The sequence below is a fragment of the Chelon labrosus genome (assembly GCF_963514085.1).
Source record: "Chelon labrosus genome assembly, chromosome: 19".
Taxonomy (NCBI): Eukaryota; Metazoa; Chordata; class Actinopteri; order Mugiliformes; family Mugilidae; genus Chelon; species Chelon labrosus.
In genome coordinates, this window is record NC_140352.1 from 4676824 (window position 1) to 4704375 (window position 27552).

The 27552-nt window shown below is 43.3% G+C and overlaps 1 protein-coding gene across 1 annotated transcript in view; it reads right to left on the reverse strand.

The window, feature by feature from the left end:
- The window catches only part of nrg3b (neuregulin 3b), a 221990-nt gene that overhangs the window by 17924 nt on the left and 176514 nt on the right, over window positions 1-27552 (reverse strand). The window contains 3 exon segments of the mRNA XM_084567348.1: window positions 4022-4124; window positions 8712-8738; window positions 16307-16380. Coding sequence (XP_084423474.1) covers window positions 4022-4124; window positions 8712-8738; window positions 16307-16380 — 204 coding nt within the window.

Below are 27552 nucleotides of genomic sequence, written 5' to 3' on the forward strand. Positions count from 1 at the left end.
GCCCTTTTCCTAATACATAAAATGAATACAGATGGCCATCCGCCCTTTTTTTATTTCTTTATATTTTGCTCTCCTTATTACTTTTCACAGATCATATAAAAAGATCCAAACACATTTGAAACACAATCTATAACAAACGTCTTGTAAGTTTGTCCGGTCCTGATTTATCTCCTTTATCTTGTTCTATTTCTGTTTTTTTGCTCCTTAAAATGTCTGTACTTGCACGTTAAGCTGCTCACATGTGCCTTAAATTGCCCCCCGGGGACAAATAAAGTTTTCTGAGTCTGAATCTGAATTATAGATCGATGGGTGAAATAATAATCTACATGATTAGCGGGGAAAATATTAGTTAATTATAATCTTCATCTTAAATATGAATATTTGGCTTGACTTAGGAGTCAGGCCTCTGTCCAGCCAATTAGGGTAGCATATCATCATGCTTTATATCCCATTACCAAATAATGGCGTGGGCTTATGAATATGAGAAAATACCCAGGCTAGATAGATAGATGGATAGATGGATAGATGGATAGATACTTTATGTATCCCGAGGGAATTTGGTTGGTTCCTCACATGGAGGCGTTGTAGAGTCGTGTGACCTGAGGGACAAACAACCTCCTCAACCTGTCCATGGAGCATTTTAGATAGATCTATCTATCTGTCTATCTATGACCAGTCAACAGTTTATGCACACCTTCTTGTAGATTGCATTACATTAGATTGTTGATTCTTCGACGGAGCCACCTTTTACTTTGATGACAGTTTTTCACGCTCACTCAGCTTCGTGATTTAGTCACCTGGAATGCTTTTCAATCAGCAGGTGAACCTTCGTCGGGTGTGAACTGACACCATCGACACCGCCACCACCCGCGTTGTGCAGATTCAGCGTTGGCATGCAAACTTTTGATGAGCTCATTAGAGTTATCAGCCTGAGAAACTGCAAATTAACAAACAGCCCCTCAGGTTAGAGCCCACATAAAGCGGCAACTTGACACGTCTCAACATCAAGCGCTCGGGCCTAGAAAACACGACGGGAACAGAGGACATCTTTTAGTCTGATGAGTCCAATTTTTGATTTCGGTTTGTGAGTCCAGCATGGATTCTGCAGCAACATGCCCATCCCATGCAGTTTATGCCTGTGCGGGACACAGACGCCGTAACCTACGTACATAGCCTATGCTGAGCCATTTATACTTCGTCAGTCTGGCTCGCTCTGTCACAACGCCACCAAAACACTAGTCGCCGCTGTGTCTTGTTTGTCAGTCGGGTTAATATTTGTTTCTACTTCCTGCTTCGCTTCACTTTCACCGAAGATGAGTCGTCCAAATTCTTGTACCTTCGAACCTTTTGTCTTTCGTCACTGTGTTCCATCTTTATTAATTGTTCAAAAACAATCAGTTCGGAAATTGCGGAGATGGAGAAACAGCCATAAATACTAAAGAGGAAACACGCTACTACCAAGTGGACGCCGTGATGACTAGTTAGTTAGGGTCTGCGTAGGGTCTGGGCTGTAGTTGTAGCTACGCCGCCAGGGAAGGACCACCATCTGTCTTTCACTGTTTTTTTATAGGACTTTGATGCCAAACACAGCTCCAGGCTATGTAAGGGCTATTTGACCAAGAACAGGGAGTGATTGAGTGCTGCGTCAGATGACCTGGCCTCCACAATCACCCAGACCTAAACCCAACTGACACGGTTTGAAATTAGTCGGAGCCCAGAGTGAAGCCAAAGCACCTCTGGGAACCCCTTCAAGACTGTTGGAGTGGAGTCCAGGTGACCACTGTGTCATGAAGCTGATTGAGACATGTCCTGGTTGGTTTGACACTTTTTTCCTTGCTATATAATTCCGTGTGTGCTCCTTCATAGTAGCTTTAAGCTTTTGGACGCACCTTATATGGACTAAACTGTTCTCCTGTAGATTTTTAGGCATATTTCTGGCTTTTAAACCCACTAAACCTTGATAAACAGTCTGTTTTAATTAGTATAGTGCCTCTCTGACATACATAAGTGGGTTTAGTCTGCATTAGGAAAGAGAGAGGTACAGTTCGATTTAAAAAGCCTGGCTGTATTTGCTATGTTCAGGATTCCTCCCTTCTCTCTCTCTAACGATACCACACTCAGTTCACTCATTGATTTCTACAACCCGTTTGATCTGAGCTTCACAGGCACCAAGCAGCAAGGTATTTACTCACCTGTTACCCTTTATTTCTTTGTACACTGACACATACATCACACATAAGCCTTCAGATAAGCCCTGCCAATAAACCGTCACAGTTGCCTTTTCGGGGATGAATTTTGCACCTCCGCTATTCACTGTACACAGAAACCCTGCATGGGAAAATGCGATATGCAGTTTTTCTTTCCCGCTGATCAAAAAAAAATAAATTGTATTGACAGTTAAAGACTGAAATTACGGGAGCTGAGGAGATTTGTCGAAGGATGAAAGGTCAAAGCGACGGAATGAACACCAGTCGATGCACGGCTCGCTGTAACCGAAGGTTCGATGGTGGTGGAAAGGGTTACATGCCTTTGTGATGACATACCAGGAGATTATAGGAGAAAGTTTATATTTTCAGTTTCCCTACTACGTTTTCTCACCCATCCAACATTATTTTTTATTTGTCAAAACAGCTCTAGCAACACTAAATAAAAAAGACGATAGCGTTCTTTCGCTTTGCATTAAACTTTGATTGGATTAAAAATTAACTGACGCTCAAGACATTCAAAATGAAATGTTAATTCCCCATTAAATGTTCATTTTTTAAAGTCTAGGCAGCTAAACTAGGCCTCCCGCAGTAAGGGGCCTAATAAATGTTTGCTGAGCGAAGGAGCGAGCGGCGAGGAACGCGGGAAACAAACGACCGAACCGGCTGAGAAAGACAACACAATATAAACTCGCTCATAATTAACCAAATTGCTAAATACTTAAAAGACGATTACGTAACAATGAAAGCGGTGTAATATATACATTTCGCTGCCGTGTCTTCGGGCACGCTCAATTATTAAATAGGCTAATACTTCATGCTGTGTAACATAATGGCGTAATAAAGTCCATTTCATAAACAAATCCATGATAATCGGGAGCTGATTTTTTTTTGGAAAGCATCAGCACCATTATAATATGTAATCCCTCCATATTCCATAAGCACACATAATTAACCAGGCTTTGATTTATATTTCTTTGCATCTTTAACAGTGTAGTGATGTAGAAGAAGCTCTCTTCTCTCTAACTCCTCTGTAAAGTCTTGGAACGGCACCAAGAATGAAACTTTACTCGTGGTTAATCGTCTCCGAGAAGTACTGATGCGAACGGACTTTAAGGAGGTAAAAAAAAATCAGTGAGGTATTTATCTGAGCTACGCTGTCAAACAACATTTGGGGGAAAAGAGGATGAATTTAACAAGATCGGATCATTTCCGGCACATTAATTTTACCGGCGAACCGGCACTCTCTGGTCACGCTGACCGACGGATGCTGCTCTACTCAGAGTACTTACAGTGCTGAAAAAATAAAACCCACCTTTGATTATAAAGTACAATTCAATCGACCCAACCTCCAGTAATTCCCGCTTTTACTTATTTATTTTCGTCTGCTTCCTTTTTCCTCCTTCTTCCCTGCGATGAGTAACGGAGACCGGCTTTCGGTGCACACAGTTAATAATAATAATACATTTTATTTAAAAGCGCTTTTCAAGATACTCAAAGACACTTTACATAAAAAGGACATCAAATAGTTGAGGTCTAATGTTTTCGAACTTGTCCCGGGTCTTGCAACATTTAGTTTTGCATGAAGCATTTTGTGATGCACCTGCTTGGCAAAAACCACTTAAGGAATACATCTTTACAGGAATATATGTGTCCCAAATGCATCCTACACAATTTAGCTCCCATGCCCTGCTAAAACATCCTGTAGCTGACTCACACTGAACATTTCTTTCGGCTCCGCGCCATGATAGTAAAGTGCTCTTTCTGCACAGCCGGGGGCATACTCTACTAATGTGGCCCTGGCTGGCATCACTCACTTGTTGCGTCGGTAGAGCGCCATACATGCCACTCCGAGGAGACAGATCCCCGAGGCGATGCTGAAGATGGACAGCACCTGCCTCTGGTAGGTATCCCCACTCTCTGTGGAGGGAAAGAACACAGTTCAGGCCGGTGAATTTCTCCTGTGACACACGAGATGTGAACTGTGATTGTGTAAGAAATTAACATAACCAAACACACAAAAATGGAGGAATGAAGTACACACAGAGGCGCGCACACATCCACCCACAATCTGCATTAGCATGAAGCGACCGATGCTGCTGTCACTAAATGTCAGCGTCTGAGCACGGCATAGGGACATGGCAGACACAGGCAGGGCTCAGTGACATGTGCTAACTGAAGTGTGGTAATCATTTCGTTCAGACAAACCCAGCAGGCACCACCAACGGACCGTCTGCGCAGCGGGGGCCACGTCGAGCGCGCGCGCGGACTGTACGCGTGTCAGCGTCAGCAGAGACTGACGGCGACAGGGAATTAGAAGCAAATGAATGCTCCCGGAGATTCTTGTCAGACCTCTGCACATCATCTGCAGAGGCTTAAGGTCACAAGCAGCTGGGACAAGTAGCAGTTGATCCCGGCAGATATGTGTCTGCCTAAGCATCTGGATTGTGGCATTGCTACGACTTAGCATAGCGTGGGGTTAAAGGCGGCGCCTGGCGCTGGCTTATCGCCACAAAAATGTCTTCTGATCAAAAAGAGCACACTCTGCGGCCTCGTTGCTAAGAGTTGAAGAGACTTGCGCGCCCCACAGTAACTCATGATCTTAATCACAACCTCCCGTGGCATCACTCAATCACTCAGAAACAATAAATCCCCCTGTGTCTGATCTCGGTACCTTGACAGCTGCAGGGGACAGTGCAGGAGACATTGCTGCAACCTGTCCGTGACCTTTGAGGGCTCGTCTGTGGCTTTTCATGCTGTCAACAGAGAACCGTCCCGGGAGGTCTTCTTCATCCACGCTTGTCTACACAGGTTTATCAACTTCCTCAAAACTCTTGTTTTTAAGGACACAGACACTGTTGGAGAGCTACCCCGGTTCAAAGCGGTGCAACCGAGTGACTTTCTTTTTCTTTTTTTCTCCTCCACTTTCTTCCACTGCATTACATCAGCGCTGCGTTCAAGGGGTAGCGCGGTGTAACCGAGTTCAAACTGGAGGGAAACCTCTTCAATATTAGAACGCTTCTGGCTAAAGATAAAGATAACATCTGAAGACATCCCAGAGTGGCAACATGTCGATATAGATATATATACTGTATATAGCTCTATATACTGCCCACTCAGCTCCTGAGAAAGGGAGGCACGACGGATGTGAGTTAAAATAGAACCAACCCAGAGAAACGCTGCAGAGGTGGCCAGATGTGACGCACTGTTGCTTACTGAATGCGGTTAAACTGAAAAACTGCGACGTGGACAACTTTGGCTGTGATCAAAAATGCCCGTGATGCTATAAACGGCGTACTTAGGTTATTTTTGCTGGTGCATTCAGAGCACTGTGTTGCATCACTACCACAAACCTGCTTTATACTTTCTACTCTGACTGGATGTGATTTGTGATTTAATGGTGATATTTGAGAATCCTAATAACCAAGTAAAATCTTAATATACTTGCGTTTTCCCTGCCAATATACTTTATCCAGCGTCAGGAAACGTATTTAACTACATAAAGCTAATATGGGCAGATAATATCAGGCCATACATATAGAGCATGTACCAGGCCCATGGATACAGAACACCAGACAGGATGAATTATCATATCTCTGTCATCCTACTAGGGACTAGAATGGTTGCTGAATTTGCTGCATGCCACATGGAGCGGAAAAGATCCAGAGAATATAAATTACTTGGAATTAGGTTCCACGCATAATTACATTATTATCCAGCGAGTTCATTCTTGGTATCGTAATAATAGCTTGTGACATTACTGTATTTATTTTAAGCTCATCTGAGGCTCAGTGTTGACATATAGTCTCAGGATTGTTTAAAGATACTACATTAGCATAGTGACCTTTTATATACTGCATTTATAACCTATTCTTCATACATATTGTATAGATATTTACCTAGTTTAGTAACAATGTGGTTTTTCAAAACAGGCATAACATTATGACCACCTTCCTAATATTGTGTAGGTCTCCCTTGCGCCTCTAAAACAATTGTGACTCACCACAGAATGGACATGGGCTTCTGAGGGTGTCCTGTGGTGTCTGGCAACACAATGTTGTTAGTGTGTGTGCATCCTGCTGGGGATGGCTGCTGCCATCAAGGAGTGTCATTGCTATGGGGTGGGGGTGCCTGGTCTGGTCTAGGTGGGTGCTACATGTGTAAGTAACATCCACACCAATGAATGCCAGGTCCAAAAGTTTCCCAGCAGTGACAAGATGGTCAGTGTTGTGGTCATAATGTTGTGGCTGATTGAGTTTTAACACGTTTTAATTCGTTGTGCTCAAGAATCATGTTCTTATGTCTTGAGGATGAAGAAGGCTCACAGATATAACAGACCATATTGAGTATATTCTGAATGTGATGCAAAGTGTTTTTAATTCTACGTTAGTCTTAAGTTACATCAAAGCTGCTCACATTCATGTGAGTGTCTTTAATGAAGAGTCTGCCAGCTGTCTTTGTATAAGCCGCTGTACTATTGCTGGGTGCAGTGAGATGCCAGTGATTTTAAGACATATGGCACTAAGGCTTTGTCCCGCGTCTTCAGATCTCTCTATGACCAGGCTTTGTTGTGCACAGCAGAACGTATCACACATGTGTCACCAGCATTGTGTCGCGCTCTCGACTTTCTTTCCTCGATTCTTGACCCGTCGTGGCGTTCTTCAGACACACTGCAGCGAACGTCTTCGAGCTGCCCTTTGAAATGAACAACGCGAGCTGCCTGTGGTGTTTCTAAGCGACGCCCCACTCGCATACGTGTGCCCCCGTAAGCCCTCCGGCCTCCACCATCAGCGATGTGACATCTTGACGGCTGCGTGTTTGAAAGACACGTGCGAAGATGTCGCTCCCCGCTGCTGCATCATCAGCGCTGGTGTGGAGCACCACCTGAGACAAGCCTCTGCCTTTTATTTCTGATGGCTGAAATAGGGTGTTCCAAAATCTGAATATAAAAACAGCTGTCTGCAAAGCTCTGCTGAATGGCTGCAAGGGGGAAAAAAAACAACATGCATTCAGCACATGACGCCATTACGGGGCCTTTTATGCCTGATGCCCACAAGGCGTTCTTAAAATTAGATGCAAGAGAATGTTAGGAAACAGAACAAAGTGTACTGCATTAGCTATACCGGCTAAGCCGTCTTATATTGACACAAGGACAAGACAATCCCATATGGTCTCCAATACCATAGCAACCACTCGGCTACACTCAACTGGAATAAAATGCTATAACGAAGACCATGCTGAAGTATCTATAGCAAAATGGGGCATTCAGACTTAAATATATGAGAATACACTTGTGGGGCACGAAGCCTCAGCCGCTGGGATAAAGAATTCAAGAAAATCAAAATACAAGACTACATTTAGAGCGCCGAATCCCACTTCAAACAGAGCCTCGCTGTATTCAGTCCGTCTCACACTGCCACATATCGGAGTTATATAAGAACTATCAAAAGATTCATTGATAAAGCAGAAGAGGAACTCATAGTGGAGCTCAATAAATCAGCATATGAGCACGCACGGCGCTCGCATCCGAGCCAGAAAAGAACTAACTGTGCTTCTGCTTCTGCCCGTCATCTGTCCGGCTATCAATCGATCAATCCTGATCTCATTTTCTCTAATGCATCCGGGCCACCTCTGGTAGCATTCTGAACTAATTTAGCCCCCAGATTAAAATCACTGGACTGGGGAATGTTATGCGCAGGGCGGGTTTCCCCTCCACGGCGTCTTCTGCCATCCTTCCATTTCCCGGGGCGAGCGTTGTGACGTGGGAGCGGCGTATGGAGCCGTATTAATGAAAAACTTCATAGCGTGCAATGTTGGTTGCACAAAAGGCGCACAGGCGAGGCACGGAGCGAGGGGAAGATAGCAGAAGAGAAGAATGAGAAACAGTATATGTGTGGCAGAGAAAGAGAAGAGTGTGTGGGTGGGTGGGAAGGGTGGGGAGGGTGAGGCTGCATGTTCCCTCTGGACAAAGAACAGAGTGTCATTATTAAAGAAAGAGGGCGAGATAATTTGGTTCTCAAAGATTTGTTAGCCACCTGGAAGGTGAAAAACTACCTTAAGTTATATCAATGGAAATCCACAGAGTCTTAAATATTCATTGGCCCTCATTCCACTGGTTGGCTTTTTGTTCAGTTCTCTATGTGTACCTGGTTATTAGATGAATGCTTTTGTTAAACTAGATGCACATAAAGCACACACAGGCAAAAATGGGTCGTCGGTTTCAAGCGTGCACGGAGTCGCACGGGGCGCGAATCGCCACCGCCGCCGCCGCCCGTCTCTGCTCCACACTCATTACATCACTCCCCCCCTAAACAGTGCTGCTCTTCATGCAGACAGAATACACCTAATTCACCACCACGGTGTTTCCATGGCGACTGGCCCACATTAATTTTCCAAGGTGAGCGGCCTTGTTGCGCTGGATTGTGTGTTTTGTATGCGGCGTTTCACAGACGGAGGGCACATGAAAGATTGAGCACTCTCTGCGCAGTCAATGAAAAGTTGTCTTACCCATGAACTCGATCCCAAGTTCATCCGCTGTTCCATTCGATGGCCAGGTAGCACGAGGAGAGAAAGAAAGAAAGAGAGAGCATAAAGCAGTTAGAACATGATGCGCCTCTGTCTTACTCAGAATTCACCTTAGAGAGAGACGCATGCTGCAGCTAGGCCGTAAAGTTGACGGCTTTCTCAGACACGGCTACCGTTCGTGCATCAGGTGCCGAGCCGGCCAGGCCAAGCCCACACAGGCTGCGGGGGCTTTGAATCAAGGAGGAAAACAACAAAGACACGGAGGCTGAGGGGATTAAAAGGAAGGCTCGTGACAATAAAAGCTGAAAATGACATATCATGTGGCTTTATGTGACAGACGTCGCCTTGCACAGGCCTCTATATTGATCTGAGCCGGAGGCATCGCAGTAATTGTTCTCCTCTGTCTCCTGAATGGAGCTTTTCAATATTCACAATATGGTCAGTTTTAAAATGCATCACACTCGCATGCACGTGCGCTCATCCGGCGTGCTATACCATTATCTGCATTTCATTGTCTTTTGCTGCCACCGACCCCACACTCTCTTTGATATTCACTCTCCCTCTCACACACACAGGCTTTCTTCATGCAGTTCTGTCTTTTCCCACAATCCCCGCGCGGGGGAAACAGATAAAAAGGGAGCACTCGTATTCTCCCCATCCTGACAGTTGCCTCCTTTTTTTTTTTTTTTTTCACGTCTCTGTTAATGTAATCTTATTTAAATTAAAATAAAACCCCTCACTAGTAATTGCTTTTCTGACAGAGGTGGTCTGAGTTTTAAATAGAATACAGGCTTTCCGAGCTCTGACAGATTATGTTATGGACAATTAAAAAAAAAAAAAGAAAGCAAGGGAGAAAGGGACAGAGAGAGAGAGAGAGAGAGAGAGAGAGGCAATAAAGCAGAAACAAGGTATTTTGCTTGTGCCATGGGAAAAATCTGTCGGTGCTGTGGCTTTTGTTTGAGGAAAATTTGAGGGAAAAAAATAAAACTCTGGGGAACAATCCAGAAAAGCAAAACATAAGACTTTGGATGAATGGATCATAATAATCATGCAGAGTTATCGCACTGTATTAAGTGGTGTGATTTGAGGAAACGGGTATTTTTAAGGTGAGTAGTTAAACTGGGAATACATTTAGCAAACAATATTTAATGACACTTAAGGAACGTTTCAGATGATTGCACGTGATAGAACAAGTGTTAAAAGTGAACAAGTTTGTTATTTACTGACAAATTGTTAATGACGTAAACAGAGAAAAACTGTTTTGAAAGCAGCCGGTCTGAAGCATAGACTGTATATAAATATGGACAATGCGTCCCCACTTCCTTGCATTAGCCAGCCTGACACTATTTTCCCGGGGATACGGGCGGCGACATCTTGCGACGTTGGAGCCAGAGTCTGATCAGTACGGTCAGAGAGTGGAGCCGAGTTATCGATGCCCCGCCCGCACTTCCTCCAGACACACTCGTGTTTTCATTTAATTAATACTACGCTCTGCTCTACCTCCACCCGTTACAAGGAAATGTTGGATCATACACTGAACTTATTTTTAATTTATTGATTTATTTTTTTATTTTTAACTCTCACGCCCCCACGGGATAGCTTTGCGGAGAACCTGACATGGCAACTGGTGGTCGCCATTATGTCACGTCCTGTTCCTATAGCATCAACTAACTAAAACGAAACGTATCCAGCTTACCTATTAAAAACTGACACTTGAACATGCGTCAACATTCTATTAACTACCTAAAATGACATTAAAATGACATTTCAGTGTTTTAATTTGGTCCAAGTCCCACCCACTAACATGGAGGAGGTGGAGCTTATGACCTATACTGCAGCCAGACACCAGGGGGAGCTCTACTTGCTTCGGCTTCACTTTTGAGGAGCAGTTCTGCCGTCCATCTTTATACTGTCTATGTTCTGAACTAATTTATTCTGACATGAATCAGGCATGATCGTGTTTTATTGAACGCAACATGGGGTTTACACTTTCTGTGGATTTTTTAACACATCATTATAGTCATAGTTGATCTCATAGCAACACGACAATTAAAACAGTTTAGAGCCACGCTCAGTTCTCACTGAAGGACATTATGCTTTTTTTTCCCTTGAGCTGTTCTGAGATATAACTGCAAGATGAAGATACGCACGCCGCTTTTGTTACCGGGCTCTTGCCGTCACTGTGGCGTAAACACTTGGCAAGGAAAGTGAATGCAGCGTCTCAGTGATGTTGCCCGATCTGTATTATCCATTCAAGCCTTTCCCTGTGATTGTCCGTGGTAACAGCCAACGCTTCCCCACTCTAAGCCTGTGCAGATGATGTCATTACAACTCCTTCCTCTGGCATCGCCTCGCCTGGAGACATTCACCAATCACAATACGTGCAGGCGCCCAAATCCCTCGCACTGGCATCTTCGGAGCCCCGCAGGGAACGGTTTGCGGCGTCTTGTGGGAGCCCCTCGGGCAAGCTTGGAAAATACCTGCGCATCATGTCGGAAGCTTTTGGCCTGATTAAGAGCCGGGAATCTGGCGGGCGGGAGAGACAATGACAGGAGTGAATCAAATCCTTAATCCCCTCCTTCACTTGGGTGAGCAGGAAACTGAGGAGCCATCGTGTGTGTGAGTGTGTTATTGACCCATTATCCTATGTAGCTACTAACTCTCAGCCTAATATCTACAGGAGATAAATAGTTCCAATTAAAGGATTGGCTCCTTCCTTTTTTTTCCAATTAACCCAATATTTGGCTCGCTTCCACTTTCTATCTCCCACTAAGCGTCACCGCTGTCTTAAAGGTATAACTCAACTAAAAAAAAAAAAACTACATTGCAGTCGTTCTACACTGCCATGCCTCCAATTAAAGACCCCACCACTCCCCCCGCTGTGCACCAATGCATTAGACCCCAGCACCTTCCCCTCACCTCATTTCTAAAGCTAAGCTCGCAGCAGTGTAGCACGGAGGACGTGGCGGGGAGTCCCCTTTTTCCTTTTGTCCCCGTGCCTTCTGCGAAGTGCAGGACAGTCTCTGCTTCTCTTTCTACCTCTGTGTGGAGGTGTGAATGACAGAGAGGCGCTCTGTGTGCAACCCCCCCCCATCCAAACTGCTCTCGTCAGTCGATACTGAGGCAAAAGATGAGTGATTCGCGACTTTAAAGGCGGGGATTGATTTCAGAAAGACGGCAGATGAAACTTTCTCTCTTTTGTCTCACCGTGGGGTGTGATTTGTGTCTAATGCCGCCGTGTCAATCACAGAAGAGAAACTAAACAAAACAGAAAAAATGCTTAAACTTGCTCAAACATGCGCTCAATGATGTGAATTTGTTTGGAGCTCATCCCTCTCGGAGCTGCTAGTGTGTGCATGTATGTGTGTGTTATTGCATGATTTATCTTTTGAAAGCAGGATAATCCTCAAAACCCTCCGTAATCTGGGTAAATTTTAGATTACTTGGTATCAACAGAGATCAAAATAGGCTTCGTTCCCCCTCTCAAATAATTCCGGTGGGTATGGCGGCGCAAGCGTGGAGCCATGATACATTTATATACTGCTGCCACAATATTAGTACACAATACAGGGTTATAGCTAATAGATGCACATCCTTCAGTTTCACTTAGCTTTGTTTCTCAAACATCTGAATTATTATTTATTTAATATACACCGACCAGGCATAACATTATGACCACCTTCCTTCCTAATATTGTGTAGGTCTCCCTTGTGCCTCCAAAACAGTTGTGTCTCATCAGAGAATGGACATGGGCCTTCTGAGGGTGTCCTGTGGTGTCTGGCAACATGATGTTGTTAGTGTGTGTGTGTGTGTGTGTGTGTGTGGGGGGGGGGGGGGGGGTCCTATGGGTTAATAGGCTCATCCTACAGATGAATTTGGAGGCCAGGTCAACACCTTATGCTGATTTTCACGTATTTTCAGTTGTTCCTAAACAATGGCGATGGCTGCTGCCATCAAGGAGTGTCATTGCTATGGGGTGGGGGTGCCTGGTCTGGTCTAGGTGGGTGCTACATGTCTAAGTAACATCCACACCAATGAATGCCAGGTCTAAAGGTTTCCCAGCAGAACATTAGATTGCCACAAGACGGTCGACGTTGTTCTCCTGTCTGTGGTCATAATATTGTGGCAGATCGGTGTATATGTGTAATATATTTAATATATTTGTAGTCTGTATCTTATTTTACAATAACACAAATTAGATTCATCGCGTAGAAGCAGTTCATACTTCCACTAAGAGTTCCACACGCTTTCAGTGAAGCTCACAAGCAGAGAGCAGTACAGGTACCGCAAAACAGAAAACAATGCAACAGAACAAAGTGAGTGCAAGTTTAGTTTCTGGCCTCGGGGCTTTCAAATCCTTCAGTGAGATGAAAGCAAAATATTCTAGCTGTGATAAAAGATGAGGGAGTAGTGGGATGATCCCGGGCCACACGAGTTCACCGTGGAGCCTTCTGGAAACGTCTAGAGCCTAATTTATCATCTGTGATGGGGAGGCGTCTTGGATACAGAATATTTTCTTCTTTTGGTCTCTAAGCAAGTTTTCCACAGCCTGTGCCTGCTGTCTAAATATCACCGTACGTGTGCGCGCTCTGTAAAAGCGCGTTCATTCGGTGCACTCCTGTTTTGTTTTTGCAGCCAGAGACGAGCATCTGTAAAATATTGTTGTTGTTTTTTTTATTTTCCACAATTTATTCTAACACGATAGTAATTCTGCATCAAAGTGGCTCTAATTTATTTCTTCTTTGTGCCTGCTACTAGATAATGGATCTCTTAGATGCAAATTAAAGAATTCAGTTTGAGAAGGGAAAAAAAAAAGAACCTGTAATTGTCACGAAGCGCGGACGAGGGCGTTCTAGCAGCGAATACCTTTATTTTAAGGGGTCACAAGATGAAAGGGAAGGGAATCGACCTAATTTGACTGAAACACACCAGTATTATTACTGTAGGAGCAGCAAATGTGCAAATATAGCTTTGTAGCTTAGGGGTTACTGCTGCTTTAACAGAGACTCCTGCTTTGATGTTATAGTTTCACCTATAGCTACAGGAAACCACTACTTAATGGTGTATTTTGCCTGTTGAGGCCCATTGTCTTACACTCATCTCACACATAATAAATCACCATGTACTATAAATGCATTGTAATCCACTTGTTTCTTTGCCTTTGCCGCAAAACACAAAGGTTTGTCTCTTTTCTTTTTTGAGGAAACAACATAATCTCAGAGAACACCGAGTCTCCTGAGGTGGACACACGGCAAAATTGATGTCTGCCTATAGAAGATAAAATAAATCCCTCTGTGAGACGCGAGCAGAGCATGAAACATGCTTCGTGACTCTGCCTTGTGACCCCATTAATGATCTCTCAGCGGGCCCGGTGGCATCAAACAGAAGGCAATGGGAGTTAAGTTTTCTCTCTGACTCTCGGTGCAGAGGAGCCAAGTCACTTCATGAAACAGCGTGAATTTGCGAAGCCGCGGTCTCTCGGGAAAAGGCTCGGGGGCCGCCAACTCCTCTTCCTTGTAACCAGCGTTGTGCATGAACGTGTTCAGTGAATGGTGTTCATTGAGCACGTTCATATTTTTGTGAACTGTGAACTGAACGCATCATTTTTTTGAGTTTCGCTCAATCTGGAAGGGAATAACGATGTTCACCCCCGTTTAGGAAAAAAAATAGAAAGGTTTTACGACAGCTGTCAGCCGACGTGGGATTTACGGCATGCAGCGTGGCTGGTGCAGCTGAAAGAGAAGCTGCCTCCGGCACCGCAGAAGAAGCTGATCCACACAAACAGCTGAGTTATAGTGTATACAGTCAATGGTTATTGTAAAACGCAGCACAGATACTGGCGGAAAAAATATAACGGGCTGGGGATGGATGAGCAGGTCAGACAGAGATTATACTGAACAAGAATAGCTCGAAACTGCTAATTTATGGGAAAGATATGGGAGTTTTTTATGCACCGGGTTTAGGCCAATAAAGAAATCTAGTCTTATGATAAACATTTTCCCTACTAACAAAATAATATGTTTTTTATTGGTTTAATAATTGCTCGCATTAATGTTGAAATTAAAACCTCCACATTTGAACCATCAAATCATCTCTAATATCAAACATTTAAGCAGAATTTGCAGCAACTGAAAACAATCTGTGATGAAAGACGATTATTGTGACATAACCTCTTAAGTCCAGAGATATACCTGCTTTTAACCACACATGGGGGAGCTCTGGTGACACACATCCTTAGAACTGTGCAAAATACAACATGAGCTTCAACAATATTTGCAGATGAGGGATGCTACGGGGTCAGTCTGCAGAAAGTCTACAATTAAAAGCATCTTTACAATGTATTCATTAATACACAGGATTAGATGTTACAATCCCTTGTGCCAAAATCCCAGGCAAAACACATTTAGAGGCCCTGTCCAACTGAGAAACCCTAACAAACCTACAGTCTTGTGATATGACGCTTAACCTACAATCTAACTGAACTAAGTAAATGCTGCTGGCTTGTATTGCCCCGCTCAACAGCAGACGCTAACTCAAACCTTGTGAAATATAAGCTAACCAAATGCTGCTGGCTAGCTTAGCCAACAATCTAAATGAACTAAGTAAATGCTGCTGGCTTGTAGGCCCACAGAGCAGCAGAGGATAATTCAAACCTTGTGAAACATAAGCTAACCTAACGCTGCTGGCTTGTATGGCCCGCTCAGCTGCAGACGCTAACTCAAACCTTGTGAAATATAAGCTAACCAAATGCTGCTGGCTAGCTTAGCTTACAATCTAAATGAACTAAGTAAATGCTGCTGGCTTGTAGGCCCACAGAGCAGCAGAGGATAATTCGAACCTTGTGAAATATAAACTAACCTAACGCTGCTGGCTTGTATGGCCCGCTCAGCAGCTAACCATAGCTACCAAGCGACATGAAGACATCAGGAACCTGGCCTAAACAACAGCAGTATGCAGCGTGTCATTGGGGTTTTCAACTGATGCTGCACAATAACAAATAAATACTTGTTAATGGGTATAGGGATTCGATCTGCAAGCGCACCCTCTAGAGGAATTCATGTGTAATCTAACATGCAAACAATTACGCTAACGAAGCAGCCGGCTGTGCGGTTAAAGTGTATGTCTCAATATATATAAAAGCAAAACATGCAATAGATTCTGTGTAATCTATTGGACGAGCGGCAAGCTGAAGGAGGCCCAGGTTTTTGTGTTTGTAGGATTTCAACAAATAATTACTGTTAATAGATAAACCAAGCTAAACCACCTGGCTGCTATTTATTTTTCTATCAGTTCTTGACAAAGCATTTAAGCATTTATCTGATTAACATTTCTTTTTCTGTGACCAATTGTGTGCTCTTAAAGACCCTGCAGAGGTGCCTTGTAACTGTAAGATGTAAATGTGACTTAGCTCTCCAGGTCACTCTTATATTTTTCTTGTTGACAAATCGACTGCAGTCAGAGATTGGCCCAAGGGCATGCAGCATGCACTTGATATGAATTTGTTTTCACGTCGCAGATCAATACACCAAGACTGTAAGAATAAAAAAAAATATATATATATATATCAGAGAGCGTACTTGGGTCTGACAAGATAGCATCTGTCTTGGGTACAAACTGGTCACAGCGGAGTCCATGGTAGCCCTCCTTACACCTGTGAGACAGAGAAAAAAAGACACAAGAGAGGAAGATTTAAGATTAGAAGTAAGACAAACCAAGCACGAAGTAGCAAAGTCCCGCACGAACTATCAGCTCAAGAGACTCCAGATAAGGAAAGTTGAGAAGTGGAAACCTAGACAGAGGAGTGAATGGACAGTAAAATAGTGGAGTGCTCACCGAGGACTGAGGTGGTGGAAGGAGATACCCAGAAACTGTTCAGAGGGGTGGGTTGAGAAGAAAGAGAGGAAGGGAGAAGATAGTTGGGCAGGGCCAAGCGGTGCCTGCAGCCGCGCTGATAGCACATGATTGACAGGAATGCCAGGTCCCGGTGGATGAAATGGGGGAACTGGGATGGAGAGGACTTGGCGTGATGCACGCGGACGGCGCAAGATCTACAGTGGAAGGGAGGCTGCCGTAGTTGGAAACACTCGTATAAACAAAGATCCTGGCACGGTCCAAACATTTGCCTTCGTCGTCAAATAAATATGTCTGCGCTGTTGATGCCTGCAGATCCCTCAGCAACTGTCATAGATATATCCACTCAAATTATGATGTTTTATGTGTGGCTGATGCAATGTTTTAGCAATACTCTTTGCTTTCTGTGTGACCATAATGCGCTAATAATATAAGTAATATTCATTCTTCTTCTGTAACACCTTGTCCTCTGTAGGGTCGCGGCGGAGCTGGAGGCTATACCAGCTGTCATTGGGTGAGAGGCGAGGTACATCCTGGACAAGTCTCCAGTCTATCACAGGGCTAACACAGAGAGACAGACAACCATTCACAACCATTCAGTTTAGAATCACCCAGAACCTTCTTGCTGTGAGGCATCAGAGCTAACCACCACCACCTACGCCACTGTGCCGCCCCTAAACCCTAAAAGTAATAAATGAATGAAAAGAAAAATACTTTCAGATTCAAAATAAATAAATAAAACAGTTTGAAAACCATGAAATTGAACGAACACAGTAAAGGTTTGGAGCGACTTCCTCTCAATGCTCCGAGAGACTCTTCACTCCCATCTTCAGTGTGAGCACATCCAGAGGGCGGATCCATCCCTCTGCTCTTTCAGGGCTTAGGCGGCGCAATTGGAGGATTATGTCCGACGAGTCCGTTTCAACGTAAACCTCCAACATGAATGAACGATACGTCAAACGCGTCCGCGCTTTCTCTTCTCCAGTCGGTCTGTGATGTATTGTTGGAAACCTACAGGGGCTTAAACTCGCTCACATTATCGAGCAATATCCGTCCACCGCGTTTCCACCAGTGTCACAGATACCAGATTCTGTTTAATCTATTGGATGAGTGACAAGCTGAAGGGGGCCCGTTCGGTCTTACTTAGTTTGACCTGATAGCTTAAAAAAAAAAAAACAACACATACAACGGAGCGGTGTAAAACAAAGCGAGCAGCAGCGGGGATCACTGGTTGTCAGTTAAGGCTGGGATCAGAGCGAAAACTGTGATGAGATTATCATAACTCTTTGTTTTTATATCTCAAGCTGCGGTTTCAGCTCCATTTGTTCAGAGGGTCTGAGCTCAATATGTGCCGTTTCTCATCTCACTTCCTTTTCTCTGCGATGATGCCGACCGGCCACGATTCATGGAAATATAAAAATAAAAAAATGCATTCCCTGATTTCACACTGGCTCAAAGATGAGGGTTGTGGAAAAGCAGCTGCACGGTTATTTTCAAGGGGTTTCCATTTTATTTTATTTTATTTTTTTCCGCCTGTTTCGATATTTTATGGTTGGAGGGGCAGTAGGCATATTTGTAAAGATCAAAATTTCAAATATTCAGCACTTCTTGAGGAAGGTTTTAACCTGTAAACTGTAAACATATTATCATCTGATGTGGCAAACCTGTTATCAACTATTGGATATTTGCCAGTGGCAGTTCCTGCAAAATCTCTACACTGCAATGATGTCTAAGTTAATCATCAATGGAACAATTAACAATAGACTAACTAGGCACTGTCACGTTGCACTGAGCTCTAGTTTTTGCTGTATAGCAGTTAGAAACATTACCAGTCACCATTAGATGGCTGCAATTTCTCACTTCAGCAGCTTTAGATGTGAACGCTAACTACTTTAGTATTAATGAAAAATAAACAGTTCCTCACACTCATATTCATTTTGGGTTCACTCAAGAATAAATCAAGAATAAAGAACAGTGGCAGTGAATTACATTATTCACTTATACACCGATCAGCCACAACATTAAAACTACTGACAGGAGACGTGAACAACATTTAAACCATCTTGTGACAATTCAATGTTCTGCTGGGAAACTTTTGGACCTGGCATTCATTGGTGTGGATGTTACTTAGACATGTAGCACCCACCTAGACCAGTCCTCCAAATTCACTAGATCCCAAACTGATCAAGTATCACAGAGACCCCTCCCCTCAAAGGCCCCCCCAATAACAACATTCTGTTGCCAGACACCACAGGACACCCTCAGAAGGCCCATGTCCATACTCTGATGAGTCACAACTGTTTTGAAAAACCATATTGTAACTAAAGTAGGTAAATATCTATACAATATGTATGAAGAATAGGTTATAAATACAGTATATAAAAGGTCACTATGCTAATGTAGTATCTTTAAACAATGCTGAGACTATATGTCAACACTGAGCCTCAGATGAGCTTAAAATAAATACAGTAATGTCACAAGCTATTATTACGATACCAAGAATGAACTCGCTGGATAACAATGTAATTATGCGTGGAACCTAATTCCAAGTAATTTATATTCTCTGGATCTTTTCCGCTCCATGTGGCATGCAGCAAGTTCAGCAACCATTCTAGTCCCTAGTAGGATGACAGAGATATGATAATTCATCCTGTCTGGTGTTCTGTATCCATTGGCCTGGTACATGCTCTATATGTATGGCCTGATATTATCTGCCCATATTAGCTTTATGTAGTTAAATACGTTTCTTGATGCTGGATAAAGTATATTGGCAGGGAAAACGCAAGTATATTAAGATTTTACTTGGTTATTAGGATTCTCAAATATCCCAATTAAATCACAAATCCACATCCAGTCAGAGTATAAAGTATAAAGTAGGTCTGTGGTAGTGATGCAACAAACTGCTCTAAATGCACCAGCAAAAACAACCTAAGTACGTCGTTAATAGCATCACAGGACACTCTCAGAAGGCCCGTGTCCATTCTCTGATGAATCACAACTGTTTTGGAGGCACAAGGGAGACATACACAATACTAGGAAGGTGGTTATAATGTTATGCCTGATGGGTGTTTATGAATCTTGCTTCATCTCTCTATAAAAGCACGATAAATTACCTCTCTCAATGAAATGAGACGTGTTCCTGACTAGTTCCTTCACCATGGAAACCATGACCAGTGCCTTCAAAATGTTCTGCCAACCAGACTGAAGTCGCCCACAAAAATAAAGGCGAGCCGGCCGTACTCCATGGAACACAGCTTTATGCTGACTGGAGCACATTCAAAGGCACGAGGGCAAAACGCCGACAGCACTCACCGACAGCGAGTTTAACGCAGTGGCTTGTTTCCCCTCTTTGGTGGTGCGTTGCCTGATTGGCTCCCATGGCGCCCTCAATAAGGAGCTTTAATTTGCTTGTTTCTTTTATTTATTTATTTATTTTTTAAATGAAGTAAATTAAATTTGTGTTTCCTGTGAACGGGACTCCACCCGCCGGGACAGACCTGTGGTGCCTAGTTGATATCTGCAAGGAATTTCACATGAATCCATTGATTAGGAATTAGCCACAATAATCATAATAATAAATAAAAAAAGAAAGCGCAGACATTTCGGGGCGGCTTGCTGTTTAGCAATTAAAAAGTCAACCCTGTGTGCCGTTCTTGTCTTTCTTCTTCAAAGGGTTTGCCTGTTTCTACATTTGGCAGACAATTACTTAGGAATTGTTTCTGTAAACCTATTTTTGCTTCAATTTTTAAAAAGACAATAATATTAAGGACTAGTATCTAACTGTTAAATGCTCCACCGTGTTCACCATCTAGCCGCTAACCCTGTCTTTTTGTAGCGGAAAGATAATTCTGGGTTGTCAGCACTTTTTTTTTTTACTGAAAACTACATCGCTGAAAGGCTTCTCCACCTTCAGTTTTTTCCTTTTTTAATCATTATTCAAAGTTACACTGAAGCATATAAGGACATATTAAATCATACATGTGCTGAAAGGTACGTTTGAAAAGCTTTTGAAACCTCCCTGCTCTTCGCAGCGAGCAGCACCCCCGTCAAGCTGCAGGGTGTGATCGCTGAAACAGCCATTTTGTATTATGTGGCAGTAAAAAATCCCTCTTAACTGCACCCTCGAATAGCGGCGCTCATTATTGCCGAAATGATGCGTGAAAAATACCCTTGAATTAAACCCTCTAAATCTTAAACCTCAAACTCTTTGTGTCGTTTCATTTCCAAAGTAACGAGCAAAGCAAAACAAAACCTCTATAGTTCTCTGCTCAGGCAACCGAAAGGGGGATAAAGAGCCCAATTCTCTCCTTGTCATTGTCTCTCTCACAGACAGACTTCCACATCTTAATCAGCCTGAAAAATGACTAATGTAAACCCCGGTATTCTCCACACTGTTGCAGATCCTCCTTTTATGCACACACACATAAACACACTCGGGGTTGAACAGACTAATCAAATTCCCTGCTGTGTCATGACACTTCAAGCATCACGTAGACGAGTCACGGATCACGTGACAAGAACAACATGGACGCCTCCTAGAAGACAGGTGAGGAGCCCAGTGGGTCGTTGGTTCATGAAGTGTGTGGAAAATACTTCAACTAAAGATGAAGCCCATACTACCGTGACATGTCAGTCCTGAAATACGACTAAAGTACTACTGCAGTGCATCTGAAAAGGCTAACGCTAACGCTAGCAGAGGAACGGCCCAAAGCCTCTGGACAGCAGTCAGTTAACAACTTCACCAAACGTCCTGTGGTAACAGAGAGAAGGAGGCTGCACATCAACTATCTGATATAAAGTAATAAAGTTATTAGACCTTTAGCTGCTTCACTATCCCATCTAACAACACGCTGTGGAGTACTATTAAATGCTACTGATGGTGCTGAGGTGCTGCATGTTTTTATACAGGCTATACATATCTGCAGCTCACAGTATGTAGAACATGAGCTGTCTGTTCTCAGCACATGTATTCAGGTCAAGAATGTAGGTTTCATTGTTGACGTTGTTTAAAGTCGTACAAAGCAGCACTAGCCTGGCGTAAAACATAATATGTATTTTATTATGGGATGTGTTTTCACTGAAACAAAGAAAAATTCGATAGTCCTACAACCAATCTGAGGCGTTTTGTTGTAAATTCAACTCCATGTGCTCGGATAATGGACACAAGAGTAAAATTGCTGTTACTTCTTCTCTGCTACTTAAATCCTACATGATTTGATTTTGATTTCTTTGATCAGTTCCCAACGGAGCGACTCCAGACCAACTTCGCTCCTCAAAAACAAAGAAAATCGGTCCGGTTTCCAGGCTAGGCTACAAATGGACTGGTAAATGTTTAACAGAATCCCAAACATTATTATTAATCACCATGGAGACAGACCATTAAATGTGAATGAACATTTTACAGTGAAATGGAATATGGAAAAGAACGCGCCATATGAAGCGTGAAGCACCAGTCCAAATGACTAATGCAAAGATGTCAGATTAATTACCAAATTAAAACTGCTCCGTACGGGAGAGAATACGCCACGGCAGGAGAGGGCACAGACTTAATTTAACTTACATATAATGTAAAAATTTTATGTTTGTAATAACTTTTTGTTGAAAATCTATATAACAAAGGAAAAGGCGGCACCTTCAGCCAACTCAACAAAACCTCGAGTCAAAGCTGAATCCTTTGCTCGGTATTAAAAAAACATTTAATGTCCTTTCTTTTAAAAAAACAAAAATAAAATCTATCTCGGTCAAAAAGCCAATGATGTGCCGCGAAATCCAGGGAGGCACCCAAGACGGCCAGTCGGATTTCAAGGGTAAGTCGTCCCTCCCCTCAGATCACTTGGCTCTGCCCTACATCACACCTCCTCTCCTTGGGTGTGTGAGCCGAGACGCCTTGTTAGTATTCTGCATCACAAACCCGAAGGCAGAGTGCCTGTCTGGCTATCTGTTTACGTCTGGTACCGCTCTCTCTTTTTTTTTTTTTTGTCTACGTCTCCATCTCTCCCCGCTCCCTGCCATCCTTGTAGCACTGTGAAATGAGCTCAGGCGTCCCTCAGTGAGATGCAAACAATGCTTTGCGAATGTGTTTTGCGTGAACGTGGCGTCGGATGCCTGAATGGATGTAAACAATGTGAGATAATGACGTGCTTGGAGAATGTGTTTGGGTCTGTATCTCCGAAGAGGGAAGCGGGAGAACAAGAGCGTGTATTTATGTGTTGTTGTTGGGTTTGAAAATGGGAAGGGGGGGTATCTCAAAGAGAACCCAGATGTGTATGTGGATTGGGGCACATATGACAGCGTTCTCAAGTGTGTGTGTGTGTGTGTGTGTGTGTGTGTTCATATCCTGCAGTGACTGTGTGCATGAACAGCAGCCATGGACTCGGAGCATGTTTCCCCCACTGCTCCAGAGCTGTCTGTGACTACCCAGCTGCTTTTAACACATGTTCCAGTCACGGAGAAAACACACCTCTGAGTCTGGAGGACGACGTAGGGGTGGGGGAGCTCTGCCTCACGACTAATCACCATGCCGCCGGCTAATTAGCGTGAAGTAGAAAAATGGAGGATCGTTTGAGTGCAAGGGGAGGGAAAAGAGGTTCAAGGAGGAGATAAGGGAAAGGGAGCGCGTTGGTGTCACCCCAAAACTTCTGTTCACCTTCTGACGCTCGTGCGTATTAGCTTCCAAATGTCCTATAAAATAACCCTGCATGCAGCCACTGATGAGGCTTTAGCTTAATTGAGGTGGGAAGCACTCATCGAATGGATTAACGAAAGGCTTTTCACTTATTTCTAGATGCACAATATCTCCTCATGATACATTTAACGAGGCAAACAAGGACTGATGTCTCACGTTAACCGACACTTGTTGACAAACTGCTTAACAAGAGCAGCTTAAAGGGGAACTACTGTTTTTTACAACCTGAACCTTATTTCTGGCATAAAATATGATAGTTTACTCACCCACATGACTTTTGGTGTCATTTGTCGTTCGGGTGATATTTAGATCCGCGTATATCCATATAGTGGGAGTGAATGGGGCACCGAAATGCAGCCTCTAAATAACGCATTATCTGCTGCGAAACTCGTTCATTTCACAAATATCTTGTTATGATACGCTAGTGCTATTCCCCGTTGAGTCCGGAGTTACCTGTTATCATCATCCGGGTCAATCTGTAGATTGACCTACTAAATTCTGACCACATAATGCGTTATTTAGAGGCTGCGTTTCGGTGCCCCAGTCACTCCCACTATATGGATATATGCAGATCTAAATATCTCCTGAACGACTACTAAATGACACCAAAGTTATATGGGTGAGTGAACGAACCAGAAATGAGGTCCAGGTTGTAAAAAATGGTAGTTCCCCTTTAAGTTTTAGTTTGAGGTTCATTCACGACACTGGAATGCATTCAGACACATACAATAAGGAACAGATGAGATGTGATTCGGATAAAACTGTAAAACCTATTCACGTTTTTAGCTGCATATCTAAAGTGTAGTGCTATTTTTCATTCCTGGCTCCATCTTTCAACAGCTTGACTCAGTAATCTCATCTTTTTTTTATAGTAGGGTAAACGTGAAAGCAGAGCGTCACGTTTCCAGCTTGCTACAGGATATAGTTTTATTCCTAACGTCGTTATCTAAGCATTTTTTTTTTTTTTTGCAAACAACGATCGCAACAAAGTGAGTCAAGCTGTCGTGTTTGCACCAGGACGGATGGTTTAGTATTGTTGCACCTGACGTCTCCGGCAGTGAGGAAGAGCTTAGAATATTTACAAATGCTGAATTTAGACCCATCAATCATTCACTGCCTCTGTATGTCTTTATCTCTTTTAACAGCCCCCCCGGGATATGGTGCAGTGTAATAATACTTTGCTGTCTGTTTCATTGTGATTTTTTTAAATATATTTTTTATTTATTTAATTTATTTAATCCTATATTTGTTTACATTTTGACAGGCTGGCGCTATTAACAGCATGTCACATTAGTCATTTTGGTGTTTGCAATGTACTCACAGAAGCACAGACTAAAAACATGTCAGCATTAACAACGGTACACACAACCATATGGCAACAAACACCACTATGAGTTCAATGTATGCAGCCGCTGGGATTAAAGTGACGGCGGCTAAAACAGGAAAACAGGAAACTAAAATTCTCTTTGATATTTTAAACGCGCATTAAACTGGACTGCATCAAAATAAATAAGAGGAGGGGTGGGCTGGAGCTTATCCAAGCTGTAATTGGGCGGGCAAGAGGCAGGGTACACCCTGGACAGGTCTCCAGTCTATTGCATCAAAATAAACTCCTGTAGAGTAGTGGTTTATGAAGCAAACCGAAGGATCACGGGTTCACATCCCAGTGCATCCATGGCTTAGGTAGGTTCAAGTGTATAGTACACCTGTACCCATCATTACATTCACTCATGCATTCGTTCATCTTCTGTAACTGCTTGTCCTCCGCTGGAGTACACGGAGAGAACCCACGCAGACACAGGTAAGGGCCCAGTCGACCTGTATTAAAACTCAGAACCTTCTTTCTGTGAGTCTATCAGTGCTAACCACAACACCACTGTGCCGCCCGGGATCATTACAGTATAACAAAAAAAAAAATAATTGAAAAACTAGTTGGTAAGTAAGACTCCCTGATGAAATCGCTTAATGGAGAAACTTGTTCGGTCACAGCCTGCATTCTTGTATCTTTTAAATCTCCACTGAGCCTCTAAACTTTATGTAAAACTTTACCCCCTGTGGGCTGGAATCAATAACAAGTCTGGATAAGAAAATGCCGCCTGCTCTGTTTATTGCTTTAAACCGATCTGTGCCGATATTAGGGACACAAAAGACATTAGAAAACATCTTCCATTCCAAAAAAAAAACCCCTCAAATAATGTATTCCTTTTGTTTACTGTCGTTCGTTTAGTCCAGTATGGAAAACATTTCCCCCGGCGAATGTCTAAATTATAAATCACTAGAAGCGAGAACAGCAAAAATAATAAAATGTTCCTCTCGAGGTTTGGGGGTTAATAGTACATAATGCAAGATGTCTAGTATCATACAGGTTTAGAAGTGCAAATCTTATGAATATTTAATGTATGCAGACGACTGGTAAAATTCATCCTCATTCTTCAAGAGCGTAGCTTAAAGTATTATTCTCTTCCAAACAGAATTTCCCTGTCTGCCTGTATTTTTATTTTTATTTATTTATTTATTTATTTATTTAGCTTATGCACATGCACACACGCATCCAGTAAGAGAAAGCCAAAAGAAAATCTCTGAAGATGAAGAGGAATACATCCCCTTCAGCAGCATCACCCCTCTCTCACTGTGTCCGTCTCCCCCCTCGCCCTTCTCTCTGTTATCTCTGGTCCTTTGAAACAGCACCTGTTACAGACTGGCAGCCCCGGGAGCTCCGGCGCGACGCGGCGTGCACTCCGGCGTGATGCGCTTGCCAGCTCCCCCCCTTTGCTTTCAGCCTCCGCTCATGTGCAAGGCAAAAACCGAGCCCGGGACGTCTTCATCTTCCAGGAGCTTAATGACTTCTCGGAGCATTGTGGGTAGGTCACACCAGACCAGGGACGCCGTGCAACGTGTTTGTCTTTGTGCCACGCGCCGACTTACATATTTTATCCGGCTGGTTAGTTCGGATGACATTTGATAGGGAGATTATATGCGTGTACGTGTGTTTGCTCTTGATGAATGAGATGGCTGCGGCCTGCCTTGTTTACTGTCTTAGCTGATGAAAAGGCCTACAGCGAAATGGGGACGTTACAACAGCGATTGCACCGATCCAAGAAAATGTGACATACTGTAAACACTATTTACCAGGTACCCAAGATGCATTGGGAAACGAGGACAGTGTAACCTCACTTCACTTTATTTACCACATATTTACTACAGCTTTAAAGTGGCTCATTACTGGGAACCCTAACGAAGCCCTAATTAACTATAACTGTGTTTGCATGTGCAGTGTCTGGTGGCAGGTTTTTGACTGACAGTCTATATTTAAATTTTTTTATAACATACATCAGACTTTTCCTTAAAAAAATAATTACTAAAAATGATTATGCCAATTATTCGAGCACTGGGGGACGCGTATATACGTTAAAGGGGAATTACCGTTTTTTACAACCTGGCCCTTATTTCTGGCATAATAATTGTTTACTCGCCCATATAACTTTGGTGTCATTTGAAGTCGTTCGGAAGATATTTAGATCCAGTGGAGCGCAGCGTATATCCATATAATGGGAGTGAATGGGGCACCGAAACGCTATACTATAAATAACGCATTATCTGCCGCAAAACTCATTCATTTCACCAATATTTTGTTATCGTACGCTAGTGCTATTCCCCGTTGAGTCCGGAGTTACCTGTTATCATCATCCGGGGTCTGTAGATTGACCTACTAACCTCTGGATGATGTCATCTCTGAGCGCCATGCGCACCCGTCACAGTCAGTTTGTTTACCTGTAATTTGCTACTGCTAGTTTTTTGCAACATGGCTGAATATTTTTCCGATTCTGAGGTTGTGGACGAACAATAGCAGTAGCAAATTACAGGTAAACAAGGACTCAATAGGGAATAGCACGAGGGGCACTACCATTTTGAGCCAGAGTAAACGGATGAGGAGCTCGTTGAAAGGAGGATGCGGACGCAGAGAGAGGAACAGCTGGCCAAAGAACAACAAACCGCTGCACGTCCGCAAATAGATAACAGATAACTCCGGACTCAACGGGGAATAGCACTAGCGTATCATAACAAAATATTGGTGAAATGAACGAGTTTCGCGGCAGGTAATGCGTTATTTAGAGGCTGCGTTTCGGTGCCCCAGTCCCTCCCACTATATGGATATACGCGGCACACCACTGGAGCTAAATATCGTCCGAAGGACACCAAATGACACCAAAGTTATATGGACGAGTAAACGATCGTATTTTATGCCAGAAATAAAGTCCAGGTTTAAAAAAACGGTAATTCCCCTTT